Consider the following 23,464-nt stretch of genomic DNA (forward strand, 5'->3'; position numbering starts at 1 on the left):
TAACAATCAATTTGGAAACGCTCATATACCAGAATGTTCCAGCATACCAAGGGCAACAATAAGAGGAAAATAGGAAGAGTAAGAAACATAGAGACTGAGAAATTAGGAGCAGGAGTAGCCCATTCAGTCCATTACGGTGCTCCACCATTCAACATGCTTATGGCTAATCATCCAGCTCAGTCCCTTGTTCCTGTTTTGTCTCGAAATCCTTTGATCCCTTTAGCCCTACATCTACAGATACAATTTATATCAACTACACTTATTCATACTATGCATCATCTCAGAAAAGAAATTACAGTTTGTTCTACAGTTTAGCCTATAACTCTGAAAATTAGATTAGATTAGATTAGATTAGATTAGATTACTTACAGTGTGGAAACAGGCCCTTCAGCCCATCAAGTCCACACCGCCCCGCCGAAGCGCAACCCACCCATACCCCTACATCTACCCCTTACCTACACTACGGACAATTTAGGATGGCCAATTCACCTGACCTGCACATCTTTGGACTGTGGGAGGAAACCGGAGCACCCGGAGGAAACCCACACAGACATGGGGAGAACGTGCAAACTCCACACAGTCAGTCGCCTGAGGCGGGAATTGAACCCGGGTCTCTGGCGCTGTGAGGCAGCAGTGCTAACCACTGTGCCACCGTGCCACCCACGCATGGGCAATTGTTGGGATGGCACGGTTGCTCAGTGGTTAGCACTGCTGCCTCACAGCGCTAGGGACTCAGGTCCAATTCTCGCCTCGGGCGACCGTCTGGGTGGAGTTTGCACGTTCTCCCTGTGTCTATGTGGGCTTCCACCGGGTGCTCCAGTTTCCTCCCACAATCCAAAGATGTGCAGGTTAGGTGGATTGGCCAGGCTAAACTGCCCAGAGTGTTCAGGGATGCTTAAGTTAGGTGCATTAGTCAGGTGTAAAGATAGGATAGGGGAATGTGTCTGGGTAGGTTACTCTTCAGAGGGTTGGTGTGGACTTGTTGGGCTGAAGGGCCTGTTCCCACACTGTAGGGATTCTATTATTTACACACAGAATAGAATATAAAGGTAGATTGCAAGTGAAAGGAAATGAATTTTCAGAAACCAACACCTTTACTTAAGGTAGAACATTGAATACGTTAAATTCAGAATTCTGGAGCTACACATTCTTCTATAAAGCATTCAAGTTATCAGTAATTGACATTTAACATATAAAAATAAATCAAAAATGAGGCTTCCTGAAATCCAGGAAGTGTCATGTAGAATTTATCCATTGTTTCAAGTGTTATTTATGTCGTACCTTCCTGCAGTTAAATGAGCCAAATCTTTCAGGAACTGAATTGTGCCTTCCTCCTTGGCACTGAATGATACAGTGTGGACTGGGCATGGGCTCGTAGCCAACTTCCGTCGCAAAAGCTCTCTCATCGCCTCAGGACCATCACCAGCAGTGAAAAAGTAAACTGCATCAATCTGCAGGAAGAAAAATAGAAATATTGTATAGAATTCGTAAAATAAACATAGGGAAACAACAGCATAACTAAGTTATTGCAGGGAACGTTACCTTCACAATTCACTTCCAATACCATCATGATAAAACACTTTCAATTGAAGAAAAGTGATTATTTCATTGTTCTGTTAACGCATTTTTCTCAATTATTTACTGACTTTGAATAAAAACAACTTAATTGAGGTAATTTTAATCAAATATTTAAGTCCATAGCATCATAATACAGAAATACATATCAAAGAATTAATGACAGGTAATTCTAAAAATTGGAGTCCGCTAACCTTATTTTCAATGCATGTTCCCAGTATGCGAAGCCATATGCCAAATGTATTGACTGTCATGAGGTCAGCCAGGTGGACCTCATAGAATATGAGTTCCCTGACTGGGGCTTTTAATATGGTCAAATCAGGGAGCCCTGGCTGACAGATATAAACAGGAGTGTCAGAGATTCTGTTCGCTCTGAGAGCTGGCTCATGATAGAGCTGGATCAATGTTGAGGACTTTGCATGTGTAAATGGAAGGTAACTTGGTGACAGGATACCAGCCTTGGTGGAGTTATTTCAGTGATGATAATAGTAAAGTACGGTCCAGAAGAAATTATTTTACAACACTCATCTTTGAGTTGGGTTAAACATTTCTGGCCTCATGCCATTACTAGGGAAGCTTGACTCGTTCAATCCTGCCTTCAAAAACTGGGCCCAGTAGGTGGAAAGAATACATTTCTTTATTCAGGCAAATGGCATTGGGGTAGATGAAAAGAAATAAGTAGTTCACCTGACAGCTCATGGACCCACAGCTTTTTCTGTTATTAGGAGCCTAACTTTGCCTGAGGTACCAGATACTAAAACCTTGCAAGAGTTGATGTCTTTAGTTAGGGAATATTACATCACTGTGCCTCCTCTAGTTGTGAGACGCTATTGGCTTTACTTGGCAATTCAAGAACCAGGGAATCTATATCAGGAGCGTTGATGACATTGAGAATACTGGCAGAGCCATGTGACTTTAGTTTAATCCTTATGAGATGCAGAGAGACTGTTTGGTATGTACGATTAATGATGTAACCGTGCAAAGGCTCTTATTAGCTTAAGCCTAATTGGAATTCAAACCGGCACTGCATCAGGCTTTCTCAATGGAAAATGAAACAAATAGAGCATAAAAGCATAAGGATTACAGGATATGACGATGGGAGTGGACAGCCTCACCAGGCCGACTGAGTTGGGGGAACACCACTTTAGTGAAGGCAATTGCGTAGCACTCTAGGTCACCCACAGCAAAACCCCTAAACAAAGCCAAGCCTCAGCCAAATGATTAATATTTTCTTCAGGATCCGGACTGGCAAGCTGTTTTAGTTGCTGCGGGTATGCTCACTCAAGACAGAAAAAGAATCTCACTAGACCTAAACAGAGTAAGAGAACCCACCGTCCGGGAGGCCAAGTCGTTAATGTGGATACATTGAGCCACCTCCCACTGGCAGATACACCACCAGTGCTACCACTGCTGGAAGTGTTTGTAATGGTTTTAAATTTTCTGGACACACATCTAGTTACAGCTGACAATATCAGACTTTAGACACAGAAAGATCCGGTCCTGGCAAAACTGAAACAGCTAGTGGTAATGGGGGAAACTAAAGAGTCATCTCAACCATAACAGAAATCTTTGTAGACCCTGATAGACCAGATCACAGTTGAGGATGGCATATTATTATTGGGAACAAGAGTGATTGTTCCGAATATAGGTCACCACCACATAGTGGCTGAACACCTCTGGATCATTCAGGAGTCTCCAAAATGAAGATGTTGGTGACCAGGACTGGATGCAGACAAGGACAAGTATCACTGCCAACTGCTACCCCACATTCACAGAGATGGTCGGGTAAACCCTGGACTCGATTACGTGTCAACTATGCAGGTTTTTTCATGGGCTCAATGTTCTTAGTCATTGTGGACGCCAACTCAAAGTAGCTGGACGTACATATAGTTCATTCATCAAACATAGGAACAAAGACAGAAAAACCGCATGCATCTTTTGCAATACACAGACTCCTGGAAGTGTTAGTCACAGATAACGGGCCGTCGTTTACGAGCAGGGAGTTTCACTATTTCCTAAATTTGAATGGTATTTGACATGGTAAGGACAGCTCCATACCATCCATCATCCAATTGTCTGACAGAAAGAGCAAACAAACTTAGAAGCCAGGCTTGAAGAAACAGCCTGCAGCATCACTAGATACCAAACTGTCCCGTATCCCATTTGATTGTAGGACCACCTCTCATGGAACTACAGGGGTAGCTCCAGCAGAGTTGCTAATGGGGAGAAGATTCCACACCAGGTCAAACCTGATCTGCCCGAGCCTGGGGAGGGAGAGTGAAATGGCATCAGGAATGCAAGTGTAAGACACAAAACTCCACTAAGCAAGAGAGAAAGTTTACTTCAGGGGATGAAGTTTGGTGTAGGAACCACAGGAATGGGCCTGCATGGGTAAGAGGCCTAGTTGACGCGAGATCAGGTCCAGTGATGTACAAAGTTCGGGTAAGTGCGACAGTACTGAACATGCACATGGACGATACAAAAGCTGTAAACTCACAAATGGTGCGGGAGCAAAACATGCCCAGATCCTTGATAGCCTTTTTAACTGTTTCAGGACCCATGGGTTCTCCTTCTTCATGAAACATTGAAGAGAACTCAGAATCTAAGATGGACACAGTGAACGTCACCAACTCGACACCTTTGCCACTTGAAGAAGAGAATGACTTTCTTCCGAGACACTCCAGGCACTAGAGGCAAAGTACTGTGTGCTACACGCAGACCGTATCCAAGGCAGAGTTGGTGGAACTTGGCCCAGAGCTAAAATGGCCCAGGAGGAGTTTAAAAAAAAAGAACCGACCTATGCCCTCGGACTTGGCGGGAGTGATATAGTGACTGTGACGAGATCAGGCAGATGAACCTCGTGTAATAGGAGCTCCCTGATTGGGGCTGGTAATCTGATCTGAACAGGGAGCCCTAGATGATAGATACAAACAGGAGAGTCAGGCATTCTGAGAGCTGGCTCTGAGGAAGTTGGTTCAGTATCAAGGACTTCTCACGTTTAAATAAAGCATGGCTTGGTAATGGGATAGCAGCCTCTGTGGAGTTATTTCACCAAGAACAGTAATTCGTAAAATCTGCTCCACTCTGTCCAGAACGATTTTGTCCTGTACAATTTTGCTCATGTATTTTATTCTAATCATTGTTATAAAGTTAACCATGGGTCTTTTTCAATTTATCATCATCACTGGTAGCAGAAATAAATGTTCAAAGACTAAGAAAGCACGCTTTTTTATGCTTTTACAGTTCAGACTTGTGATAAAATTGACTTTTTTCAAGACTTAAATTAACTTCTCAAATATCACTGAGCATTCACTTATGCTGTGAAATGTCTTATAAATTGTCATTTGATAGTGTCTACTGGTATAATTCTAATGCTAAGTGAGCCAAGTCTTACAGTATTATCGCTTGTCGCTTGTAACACAGCCTCCACCGAACTTGTCTTGCTCGTAGTTGGCATTTGGTGAAGATTCCTTATCCAATCAATTGCTGAGCCTATTGTCTGTGCAGTAACAGGTACAGCTTTCTCCTGCCATACAACCATTTCATCAGCTGCCCTACAGATCATGAGCAACAAAATTACATTGATTAACCATCATGTTAATTCAGTGCCACCATATGTTAGGCACATACAAGGGATTAAGTATATTTCATGTGCCTCAACTATGAACACTATTTTTTATTGTGCTTCCAGACATTATCTGAACCCAATCATCCATCCTCACCCATCCTTGGTTAAAATCAGGGTCCACAGTTTTGAAGGTTCCTCAGATGTAAACAATGTTTGTGTTCAAGTATGTCTATCACACTTTAGGTATTGTAGCACCAACCAGTTGTTTCAAACATCAGATGACTCTTTTAGAAATAATCAGAAGCCTTCTGCCTTATTTGCCTTCTACATGGTACTGCTCATCCATTTCTACCTCTCGTTGCTTCCTTCAGTAACTCCTGCTTCCTTTTAAAATTCATTTCGGATCAAGCATCAATAGAAGAGGAGTAGGCATTACAGAACCTTAAACTTGCTCAGCCAATCAATATCTTTTTGTTTGATCTACCGGAAAAGGAATTTAAATACTAATGACTTTTGAAGAGAAAAATTCCCTCTTCCTGCCAGCTTGAAGTAGGTGATCCCTTATTTTGAAACCATGTCTAGTTCTAGATTCATCCAGAAGGGGAAGCATTCTCTCAGCAGTTATCCTGTCAAACGTCCTTAAAACACATATTTTAATAAGTTTACTTCTCATTCTTCTGAACTCCAATGAGTATAGTTACCATCTGCTTAAACTTTCCTCACAAAACAAACCACTCACTCATTGTTTTAATCAGTCTAATTAACTATCTCTGACACTGTCCCCAGTGCAAATATGTCCCTCAAGTGAAGTTTATCAGTTTGTAATAGGGATGACGACCGACTTGCAAACAGCAGCAAAATTCATGTTCCCAAATTGTCCTTTATTATGAAGTGGAGCAATGTCCGTAAACGTGTGCTACATCACAAAGCAATGGATTGGGTCGATTGCCAGGAAAGCAACAGTCCCTCTCCATCTGGGCAAAACAAATAGAAATTCATAAATGAAACCACAAGCATACACCGTAACAGACCATGAATGTAAACCAGTTAAACGTTTCATTTGGTAGGACATTTGCAACTCAGTAAGAAGCTTGTAGGTTTAAACCCACTACAGTCTGAGCTGACATTTAAGTGCATCGCTGAAGGGGAGCCATGCTTTTGTGGGTTTCTTTGAACGCGATATTAAACTGAGCCTTCATCCGCCTCTTCAGCCAGAAATAGATATTCAAAGGAAACAGTCACTTCCCAGTGTCTCGTCACTATCCCTCACTCAAACAAAGTAACTAGGTGACTCAACTCATTTACTGTGTATGGGACCTTGCTGCTTTCCTGTTTCGTAGTCAGGTATTTCAAAGGAATGTTTTACATGAAAATACTTGTTCCTAAGATATAACAAAACATGATATGTGTAAGCCTTGCTTTTATTTTCTGTCAATCATAGAGAACACAGTTTAATAGTTTGCTTTACAATTTAATGTAACTGCAGTTTAGTAACCTGGCTGCAAATGACTCATTATTGCACTATAATAAACAAAAAAATCATAAGGGAGAATACATACTACACTTAACAACGACAAATAGACACCAACAAATTTAATGAATACTTAACAAACATGATATTAAGACAAAAGTATCCCAAAACAAAAACAAACAGCAAACCATAGTCACACAGTAAACACTCTGACACAATTATATACAAACTTTATTAATGATCCCATTTCAACATCACAGAAGTATTAATGTTTGTGTAGATGCTATTTTCAAGTCAGGGTTGTTATTTTCTAGTCATCAGCAATTGTTAAAAATTATCTAAAGTAAACTGAACTTGCGTTGTCTATTTTTATGCCAATCTCCTTAAATCTGTGCCTTATGGAAGTTGATCCTTCAGCCGCTACCAAGTTTCTCTTTACTTGCTTGTTCAAAACCATTAGAGTCATAGAAACACAGATGTAAAGCACGCAAAAAGACACTTCAGTCCAACTTGTCCATGCCGACTAGATATCCTAAATTAATCTAGTCCTATTTGCCAGCACTTGGTCCATATCCATCCAAACTCTTCAATTCATGTACCCATCCAGATGCCTTTTAAACGCTGTAATTGTACCAGCCTCCACCACTTCCTCTGGCAGCTTATTCAATACATGCACCACCCTTTGCATGAAAAGGTTGCCCCTTAGGTCCCTATTGTTAAGTGATTTTAAACACATTCGCTGTTTCTGCTCTCAGGGCAACAAACCCAACTTCCCCAGTCAAGCCATGCAACTGCAATTTCTCATCCCTGGAATCATTCCAGTATATTTGTTTTGTCTCCACCCCAAAGCTGGTCTTCCTAAACTCTGAAGCCAGACTTGTACTCTGTCTCCACTGTGTTGAAATCAGTGTTGTATAAAGCTTTCGCAAAAACTTCCTACTTATTGTAAGCTATATCATTTTTTTTATAAAGCCTAGAATCTCTGTTTTGTTAATCTACCCTGCCACTTTCAAAAATTACGACACAGGCATGGCCAAGTCTCTCTTTTCTACAGTGGGGTGGCACAGTGGCTCAGTGGTTAGCACTGCAGCCTCACAGCATTAGGTACCTGGGTTTGATTCCAGCCTCGGGCGACTGTCTGTATGGTGTTTGCACATTTGCCCTGAGTCTGCGTGAGTTTCCTCTGGGTGATCCGGTTTTCTCCCACAACCCAAAGATGTGTAGGTTAGGTGAATTGGCCATGCTAAATTGCCCATAGTGTTAGGTGCATTAGTCAGGGAAATGTAGAGAAATAAGGTCTGGGTGGGTTACTCTTCGGAGGGTCGGTGTGGACTTGCTGGGCGACACTACGGGAATTCTAAGATTCTTAACATTGTACCATTTAATATGTTTTTTCTCCATTCTTAATACTACCCTCCCTAAAATAAACATCAACAATATGTAATGAATACTTTACAGGCATTACATTAAGACAAAAGAATCTTAAAACAAAAGCAAGAAGCAAACCAATGACTCGCCATGAACATTCTAACTCAAATGATACACAGAGGGTGTCGTATTCACTGTAATTAACCCATGGCGAAATGGAATCTGGTGTTAAAGTTTGGGCTAATGCTGTTTTTAAACACCGAGGAACATATGATATCAAGTCACATCATCTCACACTTTTACATAAGAACAAGGAGCAGGAGTTGGTATTTAATACAATTGTGGCTGACCTCATCTTGACCTCAACTCCATTTTCCTTTCTGCTATTCAATCCATTACTAATTAAAAATCTGTATATCTCCTCCTTAAATTTACTCAATGTCCCAGCATCCACCTCCATGCCAACATCTGGGAGAGTCCTTGCATGCTTTATTTTTGTTACTGTCTTATCCTTATCAGACCAGGAAATCCTGATGCTTCAAAACACAGTACTCCTTGCCTTGCCACCAACTGCTTATTGCATGAGCACATTTTGGAAACAGTTATGTTCTCCAAACTCAAGTTCTATTCTGACAGAAAGTAATGTTTAAAGTGTTAATGTAGTGGAGCAGGTGATTAATCCATGCAGTCTCCGCATGTTATCAAAAGAGCTAGTGATTATATGTTTTATATGTTGCTGTTACAAATCTAGAAACTTGTATAAAATGACTAACAATGGGTGATCACATGAACGCCCAGTATAAGAATATGAGCAATTTATATGCAAGTCCTGCTTTAGAAATGAAAGTTTTTAATCCCTGTTCCATTAAATTAAAGTCCATACATTTTTCTTTATAAAATAATTATTCTTGAGATAAAGAGTCACATTTATAACGTATGTACTAACATATCCACATTGTTTGCATCAGCACAGATATAGTATGCCAACATTATAACCACAATGTCCAGGGTAATTTTGCAACCCAATGAAAATTGCACACATCCTAGTGACCTTCAGAAATACATCTCCATGTTACAGCAGAGTCATTTTTTCTCAGTGTTAAGATTAATAATAAATGCTGCATTTTATTTAGATGATTGGCAGAATAATTTCTTGCTGTTTTTCAGATTCATGAATGGAGGTCATTTAAACAATCTAAATTCAACACTGCACCCGTAGGGTTTATGTGCTAAATAAATTTTAGTATAATTTTACATAGATCATTCCCTTCTTAATTTGCAATCGAGCACTTAGAAAATTGATTAACAGGTTTTAACAGGGACTTGGGGGCTGGAACATGTGTTAATCACACTTCTATAAGTTAACTGAACTGACTTACTTGGAAATAAACTGAAGTTAGTGGAAAAGTTGAAAATATTTTGTCTTCTTTCACCAGCTCAGGTTTCATTGAATTCACTGCAAAAATGACTGTGCTACTTTTAGGAAGATGGTCAATAAGTCTGAATAAAGTTCTGACTTTAAATGGATAGATCAAGAGACCTTTGCCACAACAATTCCTTTCACCTCCGAATTTCACAAGTATTAGTATTGCTGGCCAGACATACCCCAAGGCCAGGATTCACCCTCACTTGATTTCTGTTTCCCTCCACCAGTGAAGCTGCTCAATGGGTCCAGTATCACAGACTGACGAATGGGATATGGTGAGGGGCACATGACCCATATACAGAGACTGGAAGACAGGGACAGCACTGGAGAGTTCTTTTGGAGTAGAAAGGACACACAGCCCTACTGGACACAGATCCTAAACTCAAGGGCCATCCACAGAGAGGGAACCTGTGACAGAGCACTGGACAATGCCTGGGCATGTGTCAGAACTTATAGACATAATGCTCACCCTTGCTTCAAGAATGGAGGAGTCCATCTCTACCATGAGTGCCATTATGTCTCGGGCATTTGCACTGGTGAACATCTCCAGTGAGAAAACAGCCATCCTCATGGAGAATCAGATGTGCCAAGTCACCAAGTCCACAATCATCCACCTGAATGGCCTGGACACACTCGCTGCCCGTTCACAGAGAGTCAAACAAAGCCACCAGCTTTTGGATGAACACACTTACCTGTAAGAAAGTGACTTGCAGCTGTCTGCTAGCAGCAAGATGCAGATAGTCCAGGAAAGGGAGAATTGACCAATGCTTGTGGTAGTTTTTAGTCTTTCCAAAGCACACCCACATTTCATCCCTTGCCATGATGTAATTCCTAACGTAGCTCTCCTCAGTACCATTGATAGGGGGTCCTGACTTTCATCATTCGCCAGGTCCTCTGAGATCTCCAAGGGGACAATTTACCTGAAGGTGTAAACACCTGGGAAAGGACTTGGCTGGCACAGGATGTCACAGTCATGGCAACTTTCAGGAGATTTGCAAGCAGATGTACAATGGTCATAGACAATCTACATACAGTGAAGGACTGAAATCTGTTCCAGTTGGTGTACACTGCAGGATGATCTGACAGAGAAGTAAATGATGTTCTAAACTTGTGGAAATCCAGGTAGGAGCTATCTTTATCTGACTGGCATCATCAATGCACATTTTTGGGCAGCCATGACAGCAAATCTTCCAACTCACAAATGTCATGCCTAAGTGTGAGATCGTGTGCACAAGAAAATTTTCAGTACATGGATGTACCTACTAGAGGAGGTGCAAAACTTGACCTACTTTTGGGAAATTAGACAGGGCAGGTGACTGAGGTGTCAGTAGGGAAGCACTTTGGGGCCAGCGACCATAATTCTATTAGACTTAAAATAGTGATGGAAAAGGATAGACCAGATCTAAAAGTTGAAGTTCTAAATTGAAGAAAAGCCAGTTTTGACGGTATTAGACAAGAACTTCCAAAAGCTGATTGGGGGCAGATGTTCGCAGGTAAAGGGATGGCTGGAAAATGGGAAGCCTTCAGAAATGAGATAACAAGAATCCAGAGAAAATATATTCCTGTCAGGGTGAAATGAAAGGTTGGCAGGGAGAGGGAATGCTGAATGACTAAAGAAGTTGAGAGTATGGTTAGAATCCTTAGAAGAGTATAAAGGCAGTAGGAGTATATTTAAGAAGGAAATCAGGAGGGCTAAACGGGGACATGAGATAGCTTTGGCAAATAGAATTAAGGAGAATTCAAAGCGTTTTATAAATACATTAAGCACAAAAGGGTAACTAGGGAGAGAATAGGGCCCCTCAAAGATCAGCAAGGCGGCCTTTGTGTGGAGCTGCAGGAAATGGGGGAGATACTAAACAAGTATTTTGCATCAGTATTTACTGTGGAAGAGGATATGGAAGATATAGAATGTAGAAAAATAGATGGTGACACCTTGAAAAATGTCTATATTACAGAGGAGGAAGTGCTGGATGTCTTGAAGTACAGAAAGGTGTATAAGTCCCCAGGACCTGATCAGGCGTACCCAAGAACTCTGTGGGAAGCTAGAGAAGCTCTGTGGGCCTCTTGCTGAGATATTTATATCATCGATAGTCACAGGTGAGGTCCAGAAGACTGGAGGTTGGCGAACGTGGTGCCACTGTTTAAAAAGGGTGGTAAGGACAAACCAGGGAACTTTAGACCGGTGAGTCTGACCTCGGTGGCGGGCAAGTTGTTGGAGGGAATTCTGAGGGACAGGATGTACATGTACTTGGAAAGGCAAGGACTGATTAGGGAGAGTCAACATGGCTTTCTGCGTGGGAAATCATGTCTCACGAACTTGATTGAGTTTTTTGAAGAAGTAACAAAGAGAATTGATGAGGGCAGAGGAGTAGATGTGATCTATATGGACTTCATTAAGGCGTTTGACAAGGTTCCCCATGGGAGACTGGTTATCAAGGTTAGATCTCATGGAATACAGGGAGAACTAGCCATTTGTATACAGAACTGGCTCAAAGGTAGAAGACAGAGGGTGGTGGTGAAGGGTTGTTTTTCAGACTGGTGTCCTGTGACCAGTGGAGTGCCACAAGGATCGGTGCTGGGTCCTCTACTTTTGTCATTTATATAAATGATTTGGATGTGAGCATAAGAGGTACAATTTTTAAGTTTGCAGATGACACCAAAATTGGAGGTGTAGTGGACAGCGAAGAGGGTTATCTCAAATTACAACAGGATCTGGACCAGATGGGCCAATGGGCTGAGAAGTGGCAGATGGAGTTTAATTCAGATAAATGCGAGGTGCTGCATTTTGGGAAAGCAAATCTTAGCAGGACTTATACATTTAATGGTAAGGTCCTAGGGAGTGTTGCTGAACAAAGAGACCTTGGAGTGCAGGTTCATAGCTCCTTGAAAGTGGAGCCGCCGGTAGATAGGATAGTGAAGAAGGCATTTGGTATGCTTTCCTTTATCGGTCAGTGTATTGAGTACAGGAGTTGGGAGGTCATGTTGCGACTGTACAGGACATTGGTTAGGTCACTGTTGGAATATTGCATGCAATTCTGGTCTCCTTCCTATCGGAAAGATGTTGGGAAACTTGAAAGGATTCAGAAAAGATTTACAAGGATGTTGCCAGGGTTGGAGGATTTCAGCTATAGGGAGAGGCTGAATAGGCTGGGCTGTTTTTGCTGGAGCATCGGAGGCTGAGGGGTGACCTTATAGAGGTTTACAAAATTATGAGGGGCATGGATAGAATAAATAGACAAAGTCTTTTCCCTGGGGTCGGGGAGTCCAGAACTAGAGGGCATAGGTTTAGGGTGAGAGGGGAAAGATATAAAAGAGACCTAAGGGGCAACTTTTTCACACAGGGGGTGGTACATGTATGGAATGAGCTGCCAGAGGAAGTGGTGGAGGCTGGTACAATTGCAGCATTTAAAAGGCATTTGGATGGTTATATGAACAGGAAGGGTTTGGAGGGATATGGGTCAGGTGCTGGCAGGTGGGACTAGATTGGGTTGGGATAACTGGTCGGCATGGATGGGTTGGGCCGAAGGGTCTGTTTCCATGCTGTACATCTCTATGACTCTATGGTATGTAAAAGGAGACAGAGATGAAGAAATTCGGGTGACCGGTAACTTTGATAGCACTGGCCACTTGACCCTCTTAGAAGGCCACCTTGTTGTAACAGGCTGTAGACGTCAGTGACAAGCTGCTGCAAGAGCCAAAGCCTCCTGAGAGAGGCACCATTGCTCAGTCACTGCTCGGTCATATTGAAGAAGTTTATCCTTATTCCATTGTCCTCCTTGGAGCTGCAGTTCAGTGTTCCTCCCTTCCTCTGGTGGCTACCAAGAGAATAACTGTTGCTGTTAATGGTGTCCCTACCTCTGGGGAAAAAGCTCCAGGTTCAAGTCCCACCTGCACTAGATAAGTTTCATAACATGCCTGAACAGGCGGATTAAAAATGTCTACAAGACTAGTCTGTTCAACCTTGTCTAATAATTTAGCCTATGGCCATGCTAGTCATAAAATGCCCGATTTTGTCTGATCTCAGAAGCTAATCAGACTCACACCTAGTTAATATTTCAATGGGAAACTGTCTAGGAATACCAGAGGCATTTGACTTTGGGGTTCATGGGGTGCAGTGATTCTCTGGGCGAGAATGTCCTGGTTCAAATCCTAACTGTCCTGAACATGAAATTCATATAAATATATAAGATAATAATGCATAAATAAAAACTAAAATAACTAGGAAGTTAATTTGACAGTTAATTGCTGCTAAACATATTTACGTATTGGATCTGACACCTTGAAAAGGGTTTCCTAATTGCTTCTGAATGCACCATGTTAAGTGCAAAGGAAAACAGGTTGCAAACATGCTGCCATTTTCATGGCTTCCCTCACTGCACCTGGCATGGACCTAAAGTTACCAAATTCAATTCCATCCAATATTCCAGCAGATGCCTAACCAATGATTTGATTCTTTGGCCACTTTGTTTTTATAATATGTAAAATATTATGCAGTGGCTGCTGGTCAATTCCTGTTCCTATTTTCTGTGTCTACATTTCCATGATTGGGCAGAATCCAATTCAACATTTTGTGGTAATGTTTTCCTCATGAGGAGTAACAACCTGGTTTATTTGGAAATAAAACTGTGTGTTCTATTACGCATGAAGTTTAAAGACAATGCTCGCCATTCAAGTCAGTGCAAAGTCAATAGTCAAACAAAAAATGGCCATCAATGCAGAATGTCAAAACTTTCAGCTTGAGTAAATGGCATGCTTTACCTGATAAGATTAATTTTCCCAATCAGTGCTGCCTGTTCCTGGAGAACCATGCAAAGGGCATCGAGGGAAAGCTGAAACAGTCTCTGAGGCATGGGGGCAAAGTCTAAGACGATGACTATGCAATGTTCCTGTATTACACCAAAAAACTGTTTACTCCCACTGGTCAGCCACTCCAATCGTCGTTGGAAGCATTGTATTGCCTGAGTGAGAGCGACAGCAAACTGCTGAAGCTGTTCCTTACTGGCTGTTAGCTGTAAAACAGAAGGCAAGCTCATGGCAATATTTGTCAACGTGTCTCGCAATATTTGAAATTAAGCCATTTGACTCCTCCATAAAAAATTGCATTAAATCAATGAAATGCAACATATGTTAAGATTGTTCAAATTAAATTTGCATTAGTCTCTCATCTTAGCTATAACCTTTGTACTGCTAGTGCGGGTACAGGACAGTATGAACGTATGTACCAATGATGCTGTTTATATCTAGCGCTGACATTTTCATTACTTACTTCATAAGATCAATTTAATCACTTCTTCCAAAAGTTTGTACAAATGCATTTCAAAGAGGTTTGTCGGGATTTATTTGGAGAAAGTGGGTGGAGGAGAAAGAATAACTCATTTCATTTTTCTGCCAAGATGAAGAGTCCAATACTTAACTTCAATGTCAGTATAATACTCCAACTTACAGCACTGTAGTATCAATTCCATCCAAGCTGCTAAATATTGTCTTTGGTTCACAGCCCTGGTTTAATGAAAGATGTACTGCAACTTCAGCCAAAAAACAGGAACACGTTGACAGTTAGGAATGATGACACAGCTTTAAAGTATAGAAAGGCTTATTTCCATACTCAGTCGCAATACAAAAAACTCCAAAACTGTGCCAAGGTGTAAGCTCCAGCTCAGGTCCCAACTGCAGTATTCTTGTTCTCAAAGGTAGAGGGTTACATCTGTTTCCAGCATTGGAACAGGTCCATGACCTCTGCTTTCAAGCAGAGTTAATGTCACAGCTCTGAAGATAAGATAAAATTGTCACCAACTATTATGTGACATAGTTCTTCCTCAAGTGCAAACCACTGGCTCCTCATATCGGCAGACTTTTCATGAAAAGAATGGTTTGCACATGATGGATGCTTGTGGTAATATTTGGCTATAGAAATACTGTTGCATGCTGCAGTGATCACTTTCAAAGACCCAGCCATTTGCTTCTTTTGTGTGACAGTCAAACAATAAATATTAGGTTCTGGATTAGTGGTGCTGGAAGAGCACAGCAGTTCAGGCAGCATCCGAGGAACAGTGAAATCGACGTTTCGGGCAAAAGCCCTTCATCAGGAATAAAGGCAGAGAGCCTGAAGCATGGAGAGATAAGCTAGAGAAGGGTGGGGATGGGGGTGGGGAGGGTGGGGGAGAAGGGTGGGGGTGGGGAGAAAGTAGCATAGAGTACAATGGGTGAATGAGGGAGGGGATGAAGGTGATAGGTCAGGGAGGAGAGGGTGGAGTGGATAGGTGAAAAAGGAGATAGGCAGGTAGGACAAGTCCGGACAAGTCATGGGGACAGTTACTGAGCTGGAAGTTTAGAACTAAGGTGAAGTGGGGGAAGGGGAAATGAGGAAATGAGGAAACTGTTGAAGTCCACATTGATGCCCTGGGGTTGAAGTGTTCCAAGGTGGAAGATGAGGCATTCTTCCTCCAGGCTCTGGTGGTGAGGGAGTGGCGGTGAAGGAGGCCCAGGACTTCCATGTCCTCGGCACCACCCTCACCCTCCTCTAGCTTATCTCTCCACGCTTCAGGCTCACTGCCTTTATTCCTGATGAAAGGCTTTTGCCCGAAATGTCGATTTCACTGCTCCTCAGATGCTGCCTGAACTGCTGTGCTCTTCCAGCACCACTAATCCAGAATCTGGTTTCCAGCATCTGCAGTCATTGTTTTTACCTAATAAATATTAGGTAACTGCCTCTTGAACAAGAACAATTGTTTGGATTCATCATCTCTAAACTTTTGAACAGCTTCAGAATCAAGAAGCCTTTCATCCTGAAAGTGCTAGCAACTGTTTAATAGCTATTCAATCTGAGAAATTAAATGTAAGATCATGAGGGGCATAGATAGGGTCTGTTCCTTAGGGTAGGAGAGTTCAAAACTAGAGGGTAGATTTTTAAGATGAGAGGAGGGAGATTTGAAAGGGACCCCAGGGGCAGGTGGTTGTTCGTACGTGGAATGAACTGCTGGACGAATTGGTAGATACGAATACAATTACAACATTTGGACAGGTGCATGAATAGGAAGGGTTTAGAGGGATATGGGCCAAACACAGGCAAATGGTTCTCGTTTAATTTGGGAAACTTGGTCAGCATGGACAAATTGGACTGAAGGGTCTGTTTATGCGCTGTCTGACTCTAAACTTCTATGACTCTGGATATAATTCTCTCTCCATAGATGTTACCTGACCTACTGAGTATTTATAGCACTTGATTATTACTTGTAATAAATAGCATTATATGCATATAAAGAAGAAAAGTAAAAACACAGATTATTAAAGAAAATAGCTCAGCTTCCTGCACTTTCTTTCAGGTATTCACATACTTACATTGTAAATCCTACCATCTTTTCTCACATATTGCTGGAATAAGCCTTCACCATAACATGATGACACGGGCTTCTGCAATCCATAATCAAATTCTGCAAGATAAAATCAACATGGATTAGCAAGATAAAATGATTTGAAAGCTTTTGCCAGAGTTGAAGGTTAATGGATCTCTACAAAACTGCAGCAAACTCTTAAGGTGGACACTTTCAGAATAATGCACTAATTTTTTTTTTGATGCATTTTTTCTCAAGCCAAGACATTTCAAAGTTACCACATTGAACAAATGTACACAGAATATTAAATAATATTTTACAGGAATTATATGTCCATCTTTATATATGTCCAATGTTTAAGCTGAAGATATGCCATGGCATAATAGAACATAATTATTATGTCTGCAAGCTCAAGTAGCTTAGAACAAAAAGATATTAAGACAAATTTTGAGAGGATCTTTAGCTCAGGTAGAGGTTCTGGATGCAAGTTTGCTCGCTGAGCTAGAAGGTTCATTTTCAGACATTTCGTCACCATACTAGGTAACATCAGTGAGCCTCTGGTGAAGCACTGGTGTTAGTGACCCACTTTCTATTTATGTGTTTAAGTTTCTTTGGGTTGGTGATGTCATTTCCTGTGGTAATGCATTTGCTGTTCTTTTTCCCAGAGAGTGGAAAATGTGGTCCAAGTTGATATGTTTGTTGATACAGTCCCGGTTGGAATGCCATGCTTCTCGGAATTCTCATGCATTCCTCTGTCTGGCTTGTCCTAGGATGGATGTGTTGTCCCAGTTGAAGTGATGTCCTTCCTCATCTATATGTAAGGATACTAGAGAGAGTAGGTCATGTCCTTTTGTGGCTAGTTGATGTTCATTATTCCTGGTGTCTAGTTGCAAGAACTTGCAAGAACTGTAACAAACACTACATTGGACAAACAGGCAGAAAACTAACCACCCAGAAATGACATCACCAGAGGCTCACTGATGATATTACCTAGTATGGTGACAAAATGTCTGAAAACAAACCTTACAGCTCAACAAGCAAACTTACATCCAGATATCAAGACTGAAATATACCATGCTTCATATACAGAAATTAATTTCATATCTAACTGCTTTATCTAAAATGTATTTTTAGCAATTTAATTTTTTTATTTATTCAGCACAAATTTGATAATATATTATGTTAATTTACAACAATGGGGATCTAGACATTGCATTTCGTGGTGAAGGAGTAACAGTCACTGGTAACCTTGGAAAAACTCCTTCAGTGAGTCAAATTGCTCTATTCTGTCACAACTTTGAATTTGGCAACAGCAAAGTCATCAAGCAAGATGAACAGCCAATCAGAATGGAAAATTCTCAAAAACAACAAAGCAATAAGTTAAAAAGCACAAATTATAATTCACACGTGAAGCATTACATAAAAAGAAAAATAAGATTATTACAGAGACAGAGGCTTAAGAAAATAGGGAAGATACCAAGCTATTAAAGAAAATTCCAAATATTTTAAAAATAATGGAATTTTAGATAGTCTTCTGCATGAACAGAAAATAAGTTTCACAGGATCAAAACAGCTATTCATCGGTAAATATGACTGTTAATAATTCAGTTGCACCTCATTTAAAAGGGATTAACATCTTCAACAGCTTTTACACAAAAAATAATGAAAACATATTGAAGTTCACATCAATTCACTGATTCAGCATCAAATGCATCTACAAAGAACACTGTCAGAAGAGGTCAGCCACATTCCCACAATTTCGAGTCATAGAGTCATAGAGCTGTACAGCACAGAAACAGACCCTTTACTCCAACTCCTCCACGCCGACCAGATATCCTAAATTAATGTCGTCTCATTTGCCAGCATTTGGTCCATATCCCTCTAAACCCTTCCTCCTCACATACCAGTCCAGATGCCTTTTAAATATTGTAATTGTACCAGCCTTCACCACTTCCTCTGGCAGCTCATTCCATGCACGTACCATCCTCTGCATGAAAAAGTTGCCCCCAGGTCCATTTAAGTGTTTCCCCTCTCTCCTTAAACCTACACCCTCAGGTTTTGGACTCTGCTACCCTGGGGAAAAGACCTTGGCTATTCACTCTATCTTTGCCCCTCATGATTTTATAACTTCTATAAAATCACCCTTCAGTCTCCGAGGCTCTGGGGAAAACAGGCCCAGCCTATTCAGGCTCTCCATCTAGCTTAAACCCTCCAACCCTGGAAACATCCATGTGAATCTTTTCTGAATCCTTTCATGTTTCACAACGTCGTCCCTATAGCAGGGAGAACAGAATTGAATACAGTATTCCAAAAGTGGCCTAACCAATGTCCTACACAGCCACAACATGACCTCCCAACTCCAATATTCAATGCACTGACAAATAAAGGCAAGATACCAAATGCTTCTTCACTATTCTGTCTACCTGCAACTCCACTTTCAAGGAACTATGAGTCTGCACTCCAACGTCTCTTTGTTCAGCAGCACTCCTCAGGATCTCACTATTAAGTGTATAAGTCCTGCCCTGATTTGCCTTTCTAAAATGCAGGCCCCTCACATTTATCTAAATTAAACTTCATCTGCCAAGCCTCAGCCGACTGGCCCATCTGATCAAGATCCCATTGTACTCTGAGGTAACCTTCTTCGCTATCCACTACTCCTCCAATTTTTGCTGTCATCTACAAACTTACTAACCATACCTTCTATGTTTACATCCAATTTAAATGTAACATCTACATAAGGTCATGAATTTCTTCTTTGTGTTTTCATATGACTGCCACTCCAATTCTTGAACCACAAATCTTTGAGCACATGGGAGCAGGATGTCCCACAAGGTAGTAGGAACCAGGGTGAAGGATTTCCTTTCATTTTCTGCTGCTGCTCTGCCTCATCATTAAGGTATATTGATTCAGAAGTACTGGCCCTTAATGGACAAGTTTTTGCCATTCTGAATAAACCTCCTCCAGTCATTAATGTATATGCTGCCACAATTCAGACAGAGTATCAGATTGTCTCTGAGACATTTATTTTCTATTCTCTGGAATGTTGATCAATTCACAGTTAAGAAAATTGAATCTAGGGGTGAAGACAGTTTTCAACCACCGTCTTCAGTCCATCAGAGCTGATTTCTCAGGAGTTCTACCGAAATGTTTGGCTTCAAGAAGGATGCTAGCTTTTCAAGAGGTAAATGGCTGGCTAATGGAGATGCTCACCACATTCCAGAGTCTCTCCTTCAATATGTGTGTGTGTTTTTGTGGGGGGAACGGGGACAGTGTGAGTGGAGTGGGACATTTAGCTGACTGTGTGTGAGAGATGATATTGGAGTTTTGTTTTGGCAACATTTAAGAACAGGCAATACTGCTTCTATGCAGAATTGAAGAGGTCATGGGTGACAAACAAATCTGGTGCAGAGTTGAGCGTGTGTTGCTGGAAAAGCACAGTAGGTCAGGCAGCATCTGAGGAGCAGGAAAATCGACGTTTTGGCCTGGAGACCTTCATCAGGAAGGTTCAGAGGCAAGTATGATACTGCAGTTATCTGCATACTGGACATCATGTAAGGCTGTGATACTCAGCTTAGTTTTGGCTTGGAGGCAATTAAGATTAAAGAGATTTCTACCTAGATGGTGTCTCCTGCTGACACAACAGTGTGATGAGATGAAAGGTCACTGGCACATATGTTGTAAATAATAAGGGAGGTGATTATGCAGTTTTGCTTGACTCTGATCAAAGTTTTGAACGGGTCTGGTTCTGATCTCCATTCGAGACCTTGCAGTCATATCATCACAAAGCAATCACAAGACTTTATGAAAAAATATTTCATGCAATGCAGGCCTCACTGATTAAGTCAGTATTTATTGTCCATCTGTAATTGCTCTTGAGAAGGTGATGGTGAGCTGACTTCTTAAAATACTGCAAACTTTAGAGGGTCACCCATGGTGTTGTTAAGGTGAGAGGTCCAGGAGTTTGGCCCAGTGGTGCTAAAGGAATGGCAACATAGTACCATGTCAGGATAGTGTGTGGTTTGAAGGAAAATTTGCAGGTCATGCTGCTCTCATGTATATGCAGCTCTAGGTGGTAAAGGTCACAGATTTGAAAGGTGCTATTGAAGGAACCTTGGGAAGCTGCAGCAGTGCATCTTGTAATGATATACAATGCTGCCACTATGTTTTTGTGGTAGAGGGGTGTTAGATTGATGTCTGTGTTGGGGAAGGGATTAGAATTGATCATTGAATAGATCATACTTAGTAAACCTCAAGATAATCAGCAAGTGTTCAGCATAACTTTGGGAATCAAAGGGAAATCATTTTTAAATTAATTTATTGGATAAAGGGGAGACTGTAAATGTACTGTGGCTTTCCAGAAGGCATTCAACAAGGTTCAGCATGAATGGTAATTGCACAGAATTGATGGTCATGCTATACAGGGTAACATATTACCACTGATAAAAATTGCCTGGCCGTCAAAAGACAGTAAGTATGCATAAGTGGGTAATTTGCGGATGGTAGGATGTGACGCACAGAGTCCCACACGGATCTATTCTGAGGCTTCAGCTTTTCACAACTTGCATCAATGATTTACATGAGGGGAGTGAAGGCATGATAGCTAAGCTTTCTGTTGGGCAGCGGACATAAGATGGATCCAGACAAATAAAGAGAGGCTGAGTGAGTGAGCAAAAATCTGGCTGATGAAAAATAATATGAGAACATGTCCAGTTGTTTACTTTGGCAGGAAAAGTAAAAATGCAGTGCATTGCTTACATAGACAACATCTGCAGAATGATGAAATGCAGGAGAATCTAGAAATTCCAGTGCATGAGTCACAAAGCGTACAGGTGCAGCAAGTAATTAAGGAGGTGTATGCTATCCCTCATTATATAAAGGATTGAACACAAAAACAAAGGTGTTGTGCTTCACTTACACAGGTATTGGTGAGACCAGACCTTAAATATTGGGTCCAATATTGGTCATATTTAAGGAAGGATGTAAATGTATTGGAAGCAGTTCATAAATTTACTAGATTGACACTTGGAGTGAGTGGATTGTCTTATGAGCATAAATTGGACAGACTGGGTTGTTTCCAAGACTGACTTGACTGAAGTTAGAAGATCAGAATGATCTTGACAAGGTGCATATGGAGAGGATGTTTCCACCTGTGGGTGAGTGCAGAACCATGGGGCATTATGCTAAAATTAGGGGTTTCCATTTTGAGATGGTGATGAAGAAAATGTTTTCTCCTAGATGACCCAGGAACTCCTCAAACCAAATGCCCTTGACGTAGGAGGGTTTGATGGGCAGAAGATGTACCTTCTCTTAACATGCCTGTGAAATTTTAGGCTGTAGTTAAACTTAGTGGAAACCCAAAAGAACTGTGCTGTGTCATAAATACCTGACAGCAAGCTACATATACACCCAATCTCCACACTCTTCAGCTCCAAGTAAAATATGTACTCTATTATCTTTCTTAGAATTGAAAGAAAAAGAGTATATCCAAAACAGATAGAAATACTTTTAAAGCAGACATCATGCCATCAGCTAATTCCACACATCAAAAACTTCACTCAGAGGCTGCATACATCCACACCCTTCATTCTTTAACATGACATGACAGATAAATGACCAAATAATTGGAAACAAAATGTGCTAATGTCATTCTGTGAGAAATTCAATAAATGTTACCTGCTCTATGTTTAAACCCAATCTGTGACAAGATCTGAGACAGGGTCAACCTGTTTCTCTTGAGTCCATGTAGCTGAAGCCATTTTGATGATGAAACGAGAGTCTGCACGTTAAGTTCAAAAAGTGAATTCTTCTCCTGTGCTTTCACCATTTTTAACTGCTTGATTTGTCCTTATTAAAATATATGCAAATTAATCTCTGTTGACTGGGTTCTGTTTCAAATCAAACATTACATCTGCCAATAGAACATATTTCAATTAATGATTTATAAATATGGCAACTACATAAAAATTCCAACCTTTAGAAGTCATAGAGTCACAGAGATGTACAGTACAGAAACAGACCCTTTGGTCCAACTTGTCCATGCTGACCAGATATCCTAACCCAGTCTAGTCCCATTTGCCAACACTTGGCCCATGTTGTCTAAAGCCTTCTTATTCATGTACCCATCCAGATGCCTTTTAAATGCTGTAATTGTACCAGCCTCCACCACTTCCTCTGACAGTTCATTCCATACACGCACCACCCTCTGCATGAAAACATTGCCGGTTAGGTATTTTTTATATCTTTCCACTCTCATGCTAAATCGGTGTCCTCTAGTTCTGGAGTTCCCCAGCCTAGGGAATGTACTTTGTCAATTTATTCTGCGTGAAAAAGTTGCCCCTTAGGTTCCCTTTTCACCCTAAACCTATGCCCTCTAGTTCTGGACTCCCCCACCCCAGGGAAAAGACCTTGTCTATTTATTTTATACAGGGCCCTCATGCTTTTATAAATCTCTATGAGGTCACCCCTCAGCCTCCAATGCTTCAGGGAAAAGAGCCTCAGCCTATTCAGCCTCTCCCTGTAGCTCAAATCCTCCAACCCTGGCAACATCCTTGTAAATCTTTTCTGAACCCTTTCAAGTTTCACAACATTTTTACAACTGGAAGTAGACCAGAATTGCACGCAGTATTCTTGTGAACTGAACTTAAATTAAACTAGTAGCCCCAATCATTTGGTTTTCTGTGTGTCATGTACTTATGCGGTAAACATTTCAACAATTAATATCACAG

At 41.1% G+C, this 23,464-nt stretch overlaps 1 protein-coding gene across 1 annotated transcript in view; it reads right to left on the bottom strand.

The window, feature by feature from the left end:
• The window catches only part of LOC140481049 (von Willebrand factor A domain-containing protein 3B-like), a 162,519-nt gene that overhangs the window by 136,643 nt on the left and 2,412 nt on the right, over positions 1-23,464 (bottom strand). Inside the window, exons 2-6 of the mRNA XM_072576643.1 lie at positions 22,413-22,583; positions 16,747-16,838; positions 14,167-14,417; positions 4,970-5,129; positions 1,282-1,451 (exon numbers count right to left, since the gene is read on the bottom strand). Coding sequence (XP_072432744.1) covers positions 1,282-1,451; positions 4,970-5,129; positions 14,167-14,417; positions 16,747-16,838; positions 22,413-22,563 — 824 coding nt within the window. The 5' untranslated portion in view covers positions 22,564-22,583. The remainder of the gene's footprint in view (positions 1-1,281; positions 1,452-4,969; positions 5,130-14,166; positions 14,418-16,746; positions 16,839-22,412; positions 22,584-23,464) is intronic.

This window comes from Chiloscyllium punctatum, chromosome 9, assembly GCF_047496795.1.
Source record: "Chiloscyllium punctatum isolate Juve2018m chromosome 9, sChiPun1.3, whole genome shotgun sequence".
Classification (NCBI taxonomy): domain Eukaryota; kingdom Metazoa; phylum Chordata; class Chondrichthyes; order Orectolobiformes; family Hemiscylliidae; genus Chiloscyllium; species Chiloscyllium punctatum.